Genomic DNA, 14,802 nt, shown 5'->3' with positions numbered 1-14,802 from the left:
TTTTCATTTTTATTATTTAAGCTTATAATTTGACCAGATAATTTATTAAAAAAAATAAATTATCTTGTTAAGCCAAAAATTCATTAACGCAAAATGTTACCTGGGTTTAAAGAAAATAAGGTTGCTGTATAACGTATGTAAGGCCTTAAATTGAGGTTTTAGAAACTTTTTTTAATTAAGGGAATTATTTGTTTTTTATTATTTACAAAAAATACTTCAATTTCAAACTTTTTCTGTGAGCCTAAGCGGTTCATTATTATAAATAGGTATCAAATTATGGTAGAGTGTGTTCCAACCGAGAAACTCTGACTCAAGAATCCGCAACACTAACTACGGGACCACAACCCGACACAAAGTGATTTTGGAGACAAATGCGTTTTAAAAAAATAATAGTAAGTGAAATATTTTAAAATTATAATATATACTGATAAAAGTTATAATTTATCTTGTTATTATAATTTCATTCAATAATTAAATTTTAATGTACTCATTCCTACAATATGCGACCTTATTCGACTTTTACTTATTTGTATACTGTGAATAAGCAATTGATTTTCTTTGTGAATATGTTAGATACAGTTTAAAAACGAGCTCAAATTAAGGATTTAGTTTGATGCTGGCCTTCTGAAGAATCATCACTGATTTTGCAATAGGTGATTCAAAATGCACTAGCGAGTATAAAGATTATGAAACCTGCAAATCGCAACACCCAAATGCAAACACATCCACGCCTTGTTGATTCAAGGTGAATTTCGTAATGAATCTTGTGATAGATAATTTAAAATCAAAATCGCAGGAAGTAATCTCCGAGATGAGGTCTGATAGCTAAATTTTAAAGTTAATTTTTTTAATTAACGATTTTATCAATTTTATCTTCTGGCAAATTTTAATTAAGCCCATTTTCCTACTTACTAATCGTTATCCATTTCCTAACCCATATACAATAGAAGTCAAGTCCTTCACTCCCACTTTGAGCTCCTTCACTCAAGTCATCTGGTTTCCCATTAAATATATTCCGTTATTAAATATGTTTCCAATCACTCATCATCCCTGATCCCTTTTGACTGTGGCTGCCAATCAACACAAAAAATAAAGCCACTTGAGATCTACCTAAGCTTCTTTCCCTAACCGTCAAAATATTTTGAAAATTGTTTAGTAGATAGTGTTTTAGTATTAATTAGTCTTGATAAAGAAGCGGTTAGCTTCGAAACCGGTAGACATTATAATTTAGTTGAAATAAAATATTTATAGTGATTTTAAAACAAAGTTACATTTTAATTATAAAATGAAAAACCACAAAGTTAGTGCTTCAAATATAAATTATAAATATATTCCCCTCCTAGAGCCAAGAATCTGTATCACCAGTAACGATTAACGATTAAATTAAATTGCATAGGGCACCATTGGGTGCAAAGGGCATCTATTTCATAAATATATGTATTTTATTAAACACAACAAATTCACTTTGCTTCTGTTATTGTGTTTAAATTTTAGAATTACTGCGTACCATCCATTGACAATCTAAGTGTCATTATGCAAATTATTACTAATTTTAAGTCACAAATAAAGTATTTAAAAAAAGTATTATTTCCTTTAACTTTTAAGTTGTGTAATAGACTTTATTAATTTAATTTATTTTTAAGTTGTGTAATAGACTTTATTAATCAATATTAAACGAACTTCCTTATACGCTATAACTTTCCATCTACATACCACCTGAGGTAAAGTGCGTGCCTTCATTAATTTCTGGATCTATCAGTTGTATTTTTGGCAACGATTTTCCATTAACAATTTATATACCAACGAATTTTGGAAAGACTTATCTTTAAAACCAAGCAAATTTGTACTAATAGCAAAAAAATACAAGCAATTAACATATCGCTCACTCTTTTTAAGAACGTCAAAAATCAAAAATCGTCAATTTTCAGTTGTGCGTGTTTTCGGAATGCCTAGAAAATGTACTGTATCCCAGCAAAAGAGGCATATTTTTAACTTAATATTTACCCGCTACAGGGCAAAAAACGTTGTTTTTGCATTTTGAAGAAAAGGTATAGTTTAATATATTTTTTTAAATATAGTAAATATTTTTCAAATGGAGAAAAAACCTTCAGGTTTTACCTAAAAATATCTGTTTCACAGTAAAAAGTTCCATAAGTGGCTTGATATTTATTTTTAATACATTGTTTTATATTTTTAAACTTAAAAAACGTTCTCCTGTAAAATCGAGTTTTTTTTATTTATGACCTTCTTGAAAGGAGTGAGCGATATACGTACATACATTCATTATTTATATGATTATTATGATTTTTATTATATTAACTACAAAAAGCCGATTATTCGCCTCTTCGCTGCCAACCTTCCAAACATATTGTCTTCAATGTATAAATTTATGACAAATAATAATGCGTATTAATTTTTTTAAATGAATAGTTGAAATTTGAAATCGATTTAATGATGTACATAATTGTGAGAATTATTTTCAGTATGTAGGGTAGAAAAACCGACCAATCGGTGTTTGGTCGTTTACAGTTGGCAACGAAAAGCCGACTAGTTGGCTTTTGGTAGTTATGTGTTAAGGTATTGGTAAATGAAAAGATTTTCTTCTTCGCGGGTTACAATCTCTGTGACGATTGGTTTACTTCTTTCATTGTCAGTATCTACCTGTCTGTATCCTCGGCTCGTCTCTTCAACTCGGCGTATCCGCTACAGCCCATGTCAGAGATAATTTGGTTCATGTAGTTTAACCTTTTCCACTCTGACAAATATTCTTATAACTGATCGGCTACTCTGATTTAAAAAATGTGACGTTTTTCTACCATTAAAACAAATATTTTGGTTCCCTAATTTTGGGAAACTCTGTCTGGAAATTTGTATGACCATTCGTTTTTATAACTGAACTTGAAAGTGTAACTTTTGTCGTTTTCCATGGGGGATTAACTATAAAATATTTATTATAAACACATAAAATGCAATTTCTGTTATTTTAACTACTAGCACTAATATTACAAAATTTTGAAATATAATAGCTCCACAAAACAAAAAAATATTGTCACAAAAAGTGGGAGTATCCTTAGAGAACCATCGTAAATGTAGGATAACGACTGACTGTCCCAAAAAATATTAGCGTATGACAAATATTCTATCACCCAAAATGATATACTATTTTTCCTAGATTATATCTAAGTAATGGATAGTTTTATTGAACATATGTTGGTTAATTCAATATGTTGCGATGATTAACCGCATTTATCTCAAATATTTTTTGGTAGAATATACTTGGGTGATAGAGAAATCAATTATTAAAGTTATACCTGCGCCGGGCCTGACATTGTGGCCCACGGAGCTGCCTACTAGAATCATACGGGCCAGAATGTCTGGCCTACAGAGTGGTGAGAGTTAAGCGGGGTCGTCCTCTGTAGTTTGTGTCTTCGCACATGCCCTCTGCAATCATAAGAAACAAGCCTGGGTGTCTTATATTATGGCCTATCCATTTGACTCGCTGTTTTGTTATTTTATTTAGTAAGCATCTAGACTAAGCCCCCGAACCAAAAGCCTGCCCGATAGTCCACATTTCACTTCCATCCATTAGTATGTATACTCCTGACTAGACTATCTACTGTTAAGCTCTCTGTAAAGACCCCTGACTAAATCCATGTTACCAATAGAAATGTGACCAAAATCAGCTACTTCTGTAATGTTCTGAAAAATTTAACCATCTAAAAATAAATTACTACGTAGCTTCTAGAAAAGGAGGTTGGATACATTTTCCATTCAATCTGTAAGCAAAATATTTCTTATTTTACCCTCCTATGGTGCGAAGGGTACTGCATTTAATTGATGCAGTGTTCGCTAATATATTTAAAAACAAGGTCAGTCCTGTGCTTCAGGTAAATTTCTTTTTTTCTTTTAACACTTATCTCCACCCGATAGCATAAGGCACTGAAACGTATTGAAAAAGTATTATCTTGATCGTTAATTATAAGAAGGCCAGGTGTCAGACCTGTGCTTCAGGTACCCGTCGTAGGTAATTTTAAATAAATACTGTATTGAAGTGAAAAATCACTAATATTTATTTTGACTCCCCTGGGAATCAAGCCCAGGATCTTCAGCATAGTAGCCAAACACGTTAACCATTACAGTACAGAGGTTGACAATCACTTACCAGCTATTATTTTTGTTTTAGCCTCCCTAGGAATCAAACTCGGGATGTCGTGCGTGGTAGTTAAATGCTAAGCATTATGTTACATAGCCAGACATATCGCTCACTCCTTTCAAGAACGTCATAAATCAAAAAACTTGATTATTCAGGAGAACGTTTTTAAAGTTTAAAAATATAATATAATATGTTAAAAATAAATGTCAAGCAACTTCTTGAACTTTTTACTGTGCAACAGATCTTTTTAGGTAAACCCTGAAGGTTTTTTCCCCATTTGAAAAATATTTAGTTTATTTGAAAAAAAAAATTAAACAATACGTTTTCTTCAAAATGCAAAAACAACATTTTCTGCCCTGTAGCGGGTAAATATTAAGTTAAAAATATGCCTCTTTTGCTAGGATATAGTACATTTTATGGGCATTCCGAAAACATGCACAACTGAAAATTGACAATTTTTGATTATGACGTTCTTGAAAGGAGTGAGCGATATGTATGTAGTATCTTTAGTTGTAACTGCGTAGAATAGCAAAAGATGGGGGTGTTTGTATCGGGTATAATTAAAACAATGTAAGTCAATAAAGTTTGTGTATTTATTGATAGTGCAAAACAAAATTTTCATTCTGTTGAATATGTACAGATTATTTACCAGATCAAAAGCAAATTATTTAATATACATCACTTGATTGGATAAGTGCATAATTTGGGACCAAATCAGACAAAATCACTTGGCGCCATTTTCAGGCGCATAGCTTTAAGGGATCCAAAATTATGCATTACAATGGTATCCAAAATAATTCAGCTTTGTTCAGTGGAGAACGTCTCTACTATATAATAACAAGTTACCTAGATGTCCTTATATATGGAAGTTATACCTACATGAATAAAGTACTACGAAACTTCAAATTGCCGATTATTATGGTCTATTTATTACTAGAGAACCTTTTCAGATGGCAACACTTATAAACAACTTATTTAACGATTTTATGTATAAAATTTATCATCTCCATTTTTAATAAGACAAAAAAATTATTAAAAAGGAAATCTCAATATATAACACAATGGTAAAGAAAAAATGAACCGAGTATAATGAACAATTTTCAATATACATATTTATTTATAATTCCAGTGTGTTTAATAAAAACTAACAAGATAAAATTCATCTCTTTTGCAGCCAAAAATTAGTTGAATATCCTGTATAAAATTAAACACATACTACATATGTATTTAAATATTAAAATCAAACACAAATTTTTAGGGTCAACTTGGTTGTATTTTTTTTTAAACGTAAAAATTTTAAAAAATTGTGACAATTGTTCTGTCTTGCTACTGACAGTAGTTTGACAATATTTTTCTTTTATCTTTTTTAAGTTTTTTATCAATAAAATATACAACTTAGTAGACCCTAAGAATCCGTTTTTGATTTTAATATTTAAATATAAATTATGGAGTTTTATAAATTAAACGCCAAATCAATAAATGAACTACATTCATTAAACAATTATGTTATAACAAAAAACGGAAACCTTCATTTAAAATTAACCATGATTATCTAATAACAAAAAAGGATTTAACAAATCAAAAAAAATATTTTTTGCATATTTCCAAAAAATGTTTTTATTCAATATATTTTTAAAAAAATGTTTAAAAATTGGAATTGTACTATGCATTCATAAATTTGCAAATAATCAGAAAGTTTGAAATAAGTTAGCGTAAAAATTACTCACAGTAAAAAGACATTAAATTGAAGCATTTTGGAAATTTGTAATGTTAATTTAATTCCTCATCCAATCAAGCGTAATGATCTCAGTTTCCCACTTTCAACAGACAGACAAACATTGTCACAACACATGATATGCACCAATCAATAAACGGTAACAACAATAATTCCTTTTGTATCGTTAGAATATTGTTCAACTACAAAGCGCTTTTGTTGGCGGTCCAATCGCACAAAACTAGCTCTCCCGAGTGCTCTCCGCGGATGCTGCAAACCCACATCTGTCCCATGACAAAAGGTCAGGCAATAGTATGACAGGTAACGATAATGCAAGGAGGGAAGTTGTATGGTATATATATAATCATATTCACAATAATCTGACGTTATCACACATTCTCTGAAAGGGGAAAAGGTATTTTTGACATATTGAATAGAAAAAGTGGGAATCTGACAGTCAGGTGGGGGAAATAGAAGGATATTCTCAGTGCACATCTAGTTTTGTTAGACTGACTCCATGTTGCAACATATGTATCACATTGTAAATCTTAATGTAAAAATATTCTAGCACAGAGTACACAAAATTAATTTATAATTGTAATTATTACTATAATTCACTCAACATATTATCTCCGTATAAACAAAAGCTTATTACACCTCATTTACAACGATCCTATGTACGGTGAGATCTAATCCAATATCTCTTAATATCATTTGAATGTTTAGTTAATACTGTCTAATCAAATAAAAATATGTAATATTTTCTCTTAAATTTTCCCTTAAAGCTATGAACATGTCATCGATGATCCCACGAAGAGAGTCCGCAAACGAAGCGCTCTCCCCGCCCCGCTTCCTCCTTCCTCGCGACACACTCCGCACACGCTTCGATACGACGCACTCGGCGGTTCGACCATCATCCCGACATCACTGATGACAAATGGCAAACTTGTAAAGTTGATAGAAAATAGATCAACCCCTACATGTATTATAATGCTGGCGAATCCGCACTCCGCTGCGATAGTCAAGCTGACTGCGACAATCGGCAGCCTTACAAATGTACAAATATCGGCAATGAGACGAAACATAATCTTTTCCCTATCACACCTTGTAAATTGAGAGTTGTTTATCCTATATTATAAATATTTTGTTCGTTCAACTACTAACACCTAAAAGACAATTCGAAACGGGAATATTCGCAAAGCGGTCACATAAAGGGACAGGCACACCTCGAATACACCAGTCAAATCGTAAAAAGCAATAGATGATCGTATAGTAAAACAAAGAGACGTCACAAAGGCGCAACGATATGAAACAAGAACCCACCGAGCGTATAAAATGTAAGGAGACATTTAAAGTTTATAGAATAAACATCAAATTGCCGCTTGAAAAATAAAACTGAGGCAAAACAATGTCAGAATTTTGAAAAATAGAAGATTTCCTATTTATTACATTCATTTATTTTGTAGCCTTATAATTTTTACTTGACAGGCAGTAGAGAATAGATTATCGACTGATGGATGCAAATCATTATTGAACTTTATATACGAGGTGTTAGTCAATAAAAAATGCAAAATTATCACTTCTTAGATTGTGTAAATCATAAAAGGGGGAAAAGTAAATAAATTGGGCAAATCATAAATAATAATATACTCTAAAACAGCGGGTATTAATAGTAAAGATTATACGATACTTAAATGATAAATATAATAAATAACATTGTGATTTTCCAGGTCCATTTTTAAAAAGAAATTGCCCCTAGTGGCAATTCAAAAATGGATGAAAAGGAATAAAAATTCCGATAGAAAATAAAGCGATAATTACTATAAACAGTAAATGACAACATAAGTCACCGAGACGTAAAAGGCACCCCCTGATTTCCACAATATGCGTGTCCACCGCAGGTAAGGTTAGGTAACCATCGACAGATTGCGTGTATGTACTATAAAGTTAATTATCATCTTATACCCTTAAGTAAAATATTCTCAATGTATTATAAGTTAGTTATTTCTCTAAATGTGTATATATCACTTCATTATTAAATAATCAAAAGATATTTAGAAATGTTCACACCGCTCTGTAGCGGTGGTCAAATAGAGGTTTTCTATATCTTACCAGAAAACATACCGACTCCTGTAAAGTATCCAAGTCTCACATTATAGAGTTTTCTAATAAAAAGTATACGGGTTTATTGGGGTAACTTGGGAGCTATCGAATGAGCTATTTGAGAAACCCACCTTTCATTATCTACAAACGAACGATTGAAATTACTATCTCTATTATTGAATCTAGTAATGTTTGTATTGTGGGTCAGGTAAGCCGATACTCTAAACTAGTGTCGGATGAATAGACAAAGATAACTTGTAAAGAGTAGGATGGAGAATGCGGAGATAAAAGTATGAAAATTATACATCAAGGGTTGCGGCAGACTTAGGTAATAATTCATAATATCTATGGATCATGTAATAATGAAAAAAGGATTAATCGATAAAAACTAAATTAATCACAATAATATTTCTTCACTCGCAGCTTCCTCGGATAATTAATATCAAAGTCCTTCCGGAGCACTTAAATAAATTCACTAAATAGAAAGAAATAATTTGTACACTGCGCTCACAGACAAGACAGAATGAAACTTCACTTAGACCACTATCCCGCCTAGTATAATGCGACACCCTGTTTAAGAAAGAAAAACAAGACTCGTACGGAGCGAGCCGACGGCTTGTTCCGACAGAACGCCGCACGACACGACTCGCGGAAGAGAGGAAGAGTCGCGAGCCCGACAGACTCTTTACACACGCCGACTGGGCGACGCCCGCCGGCTGGCTGCAAGGAGCAGGCCAGAGGGGGAGGGGGAGAGGCACGGGGGGCGCTGGGGGGGTCAGGCGGCGCGGGAGCTCTTGTGGCCGCACGCCTCCGCCCTCCGCCCCCCGAGTACCGCACACCGGAACGCGCACACCTGTCAGGGCCGGTGGAACCTGGAACGATACGTAACACTATTACTATTTGCTAGTATAAGCCATTTGATGACGGGGCAACCTGTTCCATTCTCTCCATCCATTCTCAGACACGAGACATAGATGTAAAAGAAGAAATAGCGAGTGTTTTTGCCTACAATTTTCACTTGTGAATTACATGAAATTATAGTTACTTTAAACAATGAGTAAATCCACCCACAAGTAGGCTATAAAGGTTGAAGCCCAAGTAAGGCTATGGTAAGCAATGTTGCATAAGCTGTAGCTAGATGTCACTTGGAAGTTAGGTAATTTAAAAAAAAGTAGAAGAAATATTTACACATTGTTTGTGGGAAACGCTGAAAAGTGTCTTTTTCATACTGTTGGTAGAGAGTGGGAGACGCTTAAAAGCATTCTATTTGCTTATTTTTGGTAGAGCGCAATAGATGCCAAAAAACATTGTACAAATCGGATTTGGGTTTGGGGTTACTTTTGATTAGTATACTGAGGGTCGGGCGGCAGACTGTCTGAGTAAAATTAGAATTGTGAAAAAACTGCCTTATAACAGGCAGTCATCAGAGATCAGAATATTTTGAGTATGTCCGAATTATTAACTACAAATTTGGATTTGCTTCGCTTCATCATGTAAAGAATCTCAAAATTTCAATATCTTTATTTGAAAGCATACCTCGTAAGATGCCTGCTGTCTTCGTGTACAGCCATTTCGGAACTCTTAAACTCGTTCAATTCTTTTCTTATCGCTGCCTTGTCGCGTGGAGTGAGCCTCGTCCAAGGTTTATCAGCCCTCCTAAAAATTAAAGTAAACCACATTAGTACGTTTCGGATAATCGGGATGAATTGGGAAATTTAAAGTTCATGACATTTATTGCAGAGCCTATGTTCCCTTCACTTCGAAGTTGACTCGAAGAAGATGTATAGATGTAAGAAAGAAATCTCCATACATATTTATGATGAATTATGGGTACAGGATATTGAATTTAAAAATGGAACCAAAAAACTTCTTCATGAAACAAATTTGTTGCTTAATTTGGTTTTTAGATACCAACACGTAAAACTAATTAGTGCAATAATTTGGTTGTGTATTGTACATATTTAATTCCTAAGATATTTGACAATTTGTCATCAAAAACTTAAACTGGAAAAAAATAAAAACCAATAAAAAGTAACGAGTCCCAATCGGGTAAAAGAAAAGCATGTTTTCATATTAAAAGATAAGCATACATTCAAAGTATTTTTTTAAATATTTTACAAACTTGGTTATCATGTAAATAATAGCTCGGTACATTCAATGTTGGTGGCATTTTTTTCTCTTCCCTTTTCTTTTCACCCTTATCCACACCTAATGGTGCATAGGGGACTACATCATATCGCAAAGTGTTATCTTGATCATTGATACATAAAGGTGAGGTGATAAGTCCTTCATGTAACTAATGACTTCAGATACCAGTCAGAGGGATATCAAATAAATATTAGAGCGAAAAATCACAAATAATTATTTCAACCTCCATAAGCATCAAACCCAGGATGTCCAGTACGGTAAATAAATATCTAACTACTACAAAACAAGGCCGACAAATTGCTGCAATATTTCTTTAATTTTTTTATTACTGCCTTTATTAATCCTAAATATTTATCAACAAAAAACATCTAAATTCATCTTAAAATTGTCATTACTTGTATTTTTTGCTATACATATTGCTTTTCTTTTGCGTTTGTTGCTGTTTAATATTTTTTTTTTTCGTTCCTTAATATTAATAATATTCAAACAGAATACAGTAGGAAATTCATTTTATTAATTAATTATTCAATATAATCTTTTATATATATACAAATACATAAAATTATGGAAATACCCAAACATATTCGATTGTAGTTGTGTAGAGGGGGAAAATTAGCAGTCATTAACATTTACCTGTCATAGTCGTGTGCTTGTGTGACTTCAATGTAATCATTGAACCGAATGATTTTCTTTTCCTTCAACTCTTCAACGGTCGGCCGGAAGCTGAGTTTGCGCAGAAGATATCTCTTCTTCTCTTCTCTCTGCTTTCTTTCTTCCGCGGGAGTTTGTGCTGCAAATGACCAGATCATTGTGATTAGCAAAGCAACAGCCTAAAACCACTTATGGGGAAACTTCCAGAAATGGATAATAAAGATCCAGAACATTCATCAAAATAAAAAGACAAAATTTATTTAAAAAAATATTTAAAGACATATTGTTTGGGTTAAATTGTCTAATAAAATGCAGGGAACTTCTTTAGAGTATAATTTGGTAAAAAAAATATATTCATTAGAAATTTTTTATAAATATTTAATTATATAAATGGGTAAGAAATGATAAACATGATATTTAAAAAATTATTGAAATACCATAGTTTTATGATCCATGTATTTTGAAGCTATATGTAATTGTTTTTTATATGTATTGATAAAATTGCTTTTATATTTGTAATTAGATATGCTGTCTCAAATAAAAATATACTTGATATTTAGTTTTTTGAGTGACTATGAAGCTTTCGCCTCAAAAGACAACTTTATAATGGCAACTTGCAGACACAAGGTAAGTTATAAATAAATATTTATATGAACTATAATATTAAGTATATTTATTTGTAATTTTTTGTAATTAAATGTTTTTATTATAATCACATCTAATTTAATTTTTTTAACGTTAAGAGAGAAATTCCTCCATAAAATCTGCTCTTGTAGTTATGTGAACATTTTGAAAATAATAATAAATAGTCAAAAAATGTAAGCATTTAAAAAATTCCGATTCCAGTTCAAATTAAGCGTCGACAACTGATAAAAATTTACCAAAGTAGAGATTAAATCATGGTCACATTTTTTCAACTTTGCAATTTCTTACTTTTGAGGATATTTCTTTCAACCAGCTCCTCGGGAGTGGGTCGCATGGAGAGGCGGCGGATGAGGCGGGCGCCGATGGCTTCCCAAGACTCCTGTCTCTCGTTGTCACTCTGTAGCACCAGAATATTCCTGTAATATCACAAACGGCACGTTACATCCGGGGAACATGATAAAGAGGGTTGAAAGAATGATAATTTACAATAATCTAGCACAGTGCTCCGCAACTGGTGTTCTATGAGCCCGATACAGATGTGTCGCGGTTAAATTCAGTGTATAATTTTTTTTTATTGAAATGTAAATTTGTTTTAAAATCACTTATAGTGATATATAGTGATTTTAAAACAAAGTTAGATTTCAATTTTAAAATGGAAAATCACAAAGTTAGTGCTTCAAATATAAATTATTTAATTTTTTATTATGTATTAATATACAATGACAAACTAGTTTTCTTAATATGTATTGTCTATTTTTCAAAATGCAGTATAGAATAATTATTATAACTCAATAAATTTTCAGTGGTCTAAATATTTTAGCTTTTGGTGTACTGCAGAATTTTAATAGAAATTTTGGTGTGTCGTGGGTGAAAAAAGGTTGCGGAGCACTGATATAGAAAATACTATTGAAACATTTGACACTAAACAAATTATCAATTCATAGCAACTGATAATGAACACTAGATATAACAACATATTTATAATATTATACATATGTACAGTAAAATTAATATTTCAAAAACACGTGAGATGTGCAACAACTCTAGGCGAGATGGCCAGTAACTCTTGGCGTTGAGTAACCAGCTCCTCGAAAGGGTTGAGAGTTTAAGTACTTGGGAGTGTACATAATGGAAAAATGCAGCCTTTGAGTGTGTTTAGGGCATAAGGGCACCGCATTCAACAGTACAAAGGCTGTCTAGAGATCGGATTTGCACTCGGTGAAGACCAAATGTCGCATATGTAATGCCTGCATCACTTCTATTCTGTTATACGGCTACGAGAACTTACAAGCACCCTAATTAGATTTAAGAATAGATGCCTGTGAAGAATTTCAGGCATGCGGTGCTTTGACTTAGTAAGGAATGAGAAAATACGGCGTAGAACGCAGCAACCCATGGTCACAACTGTCGCCGAGAAAAGGCGATTCAGTTGACTAGGCCATGTGCTTCGTATGCCTCCCGAGATCCGCCATCGAGCTTGCCCCTTTTACAAAGCGTCAAGCATCCGCAACTCAGGACATTCACTGCTGACAATCCGTCATCCAAAGACAGTTTTAGGACTCCATATGGAGCTATATAGGGAGCGGATATGGTTAAGAAGTTGTACAATAAAACATTATAATGAAGCACCTAACGACAATATTTTCTTCCAATGATAGATACAATATTTATTATATGACAAGGTAATAATCAGTCATATGCTTCAGCTGTCAGTCTAAGTTTTTGGCCTTGCCTTTATGTAATTAAAAATCAAGCTGACACCACATCAATATGATGTAAATCTTATGCACCATTAGATGAAGATAAGCTTTAAAAAAATAATTATTTTTTTTACACAACACTTATACTAGAACACAAATAGTGTATAAGACACCGGATCGGATCGATGAAGTGTGAACATGAATGTCGTTTAGATTTGAGAGTATTCAATGGAATATGTAATAGATGACGTAAGTGAAACAGCTCAGGGTGAAGGGCATTACTGCTATAAGGTATAGGAAAAAAGGTAACAGAGAAGGGATATAAAAGTAATTATTCAATAATATGTAATTATTGTGTAATGAAATAATGCAAGGAATGAGGGAACTTAATGTACTGGTATATTGAAATAAATTGTTCTGCCAAAGAAAAAGTTTGATTGGTGTCTATTATGTATTTGCATCATAAACTCAAACAAATAATATACAAATGAAATGTAAACAGATAGTTGTCATTCGCATTCAGTATATACACGCACACACACACACACACACACACACACACACATAAACCACTGACATTTAGTTATTTTTAACAAATCTTTGAATAGACTTTTAAAGCTAGCTCTATACAAAATATATATGCACGTACGCAATCAAAAATTATAACTAGATTGTAGAAAAAAAAAATTAAATTCACTTTAATATTCCAATAAGGAAAGAAATAATCAAATAAAATTTATACACTAGTACATCCGGCCACTGCCAAAAAGTTATTTGGGAATTATTGTATAATAATGTGTAATAATAAAAAAAGTAATTTAAACATTTAACGAAGATATAATAAAATGAAATATAAACTTTTAAATGGTACACTACGATAAAAATCATTCATGGAAATAAAGTGAGTATGAGAAAAATGTATCCGAGAAGGAAGAAAAAAATCAGAATGCAGAAAATTGCATCATTTACACGAGCAAAACAAATGTTAAAAACAGAAGAAGAAGAAGAAGACACACACGTAAACATAACTCACAAAAGCGTTATTTCAGTTAACTAGGTCAAAACCAATGATTGGAATGCCACGGTGACAAGTAGCAACAGTATCTGCGAGGTGACTATCACCCAAAGCAAAACACTACCGAGATCAGGGATGGCGTCTCTCTCGATCTGACTCAGAGAGGCAAAAATAGCCCATCATCGTGGCACACCAACACGCCGACTCGAGAGCATGATTGGCTCGAGCCAACACACAAATAATTGTGCACAATCAAAGACGCAAACGCAATAAATTTGAGTTAGTAGACTTGACACGGGGCAGGCGAAACACCCACCACTCTGACAAGAGGATGTATGACACAACACGTCTGATAACACCATTCGGTACTGTGCAACTTTTACCTACATTAAATTGTCTAAATTCCATTCCACTTTAAGCCACGGTGCTAACAAAATCACACGGTGGAAAATGAATCTGTAATTGGTAAAAGAAAATAATCGGTTTCAGGTGAATAATTATCTCTGGACTAAGGAGGACCTTCTCAACAAGTTAAATGTTTTCATCAATTGATTTGGCAGTCACTTGTAGCAATATCTTTCCATTTTTTTATTATTTTATAAGTTTTACTTGGTAAAACCCGCTATTTCTTAAAATCTATTATGACATGTCTATTATGACACGCTCACTCCTT

The 14,802-nt window shown here is 32.7% G+C and overlaps 1 protein-coding gene across 6 annotated transcripts in view; it reads right to left on the bottom strand.

The window, feature by feature from the left end:
- Window positions 1-4,728: 4,728 nt before the first annotated feature.
- LOC148308295 (phosphatase and actin regulator 2) overlaps window positions 4,729-14,802 on the bottom strand; it is a 352,056-nt gene continuing 341,982 nt past the window's right edge. For 5 of the 6 annotated variants that reach the window (XM_088261993.1, XM_088261996.1, XM_088261997.1 and 2 more), the window contains 4 exons: window positions 11,703-11,830; window positions 10,752-10,908; window positions 9,507-9,626; window positions 4,729-8,842 (listed from right to left, as the gene is read on the bottom strand). In XM_088261993.1, coding sequence (XP_088118119.1) covers window positions 8,827-8,842; window positions 9,507-9,626; window positions 10,752-10,908; window positions 11,703-11,830 — 421 coding nt within the window. In that variant the 3' untranslated portion in view covers window positions 4,729-8,826. The remainder of the gene's footprint in view (window positions 8,843-9,506; window positions 9,627-10,751; window positions 10,909-11,702; window positions 11,831-14,802) is intronic. The other variant, XM_088261999.1, reaches the window with a different exon arrangement.

Source organism: Brachycentrus maculatus, unplaced genomic scaffold (genome assembly GCF_059751285.1).
Source record: "Brachycentrus maculatus isolate JH-2025_06_01 unplaced genomic scaffold, ASM5975128v1 h1tg000172l, whole genome shotgun sequence".
In the NCBI taxonomy this organism is placed as follows: Eukaryota; Metazoa; Arthropoda; class Insecta; order Trichoptera; family Brachycentridae; genus Brachycentrus; species Brachycentrus maculatus.
Note: the sequence above shows the minus strand (reverse complement) of the source record. Positions and strands in the feature narration are given on the sequence as shown.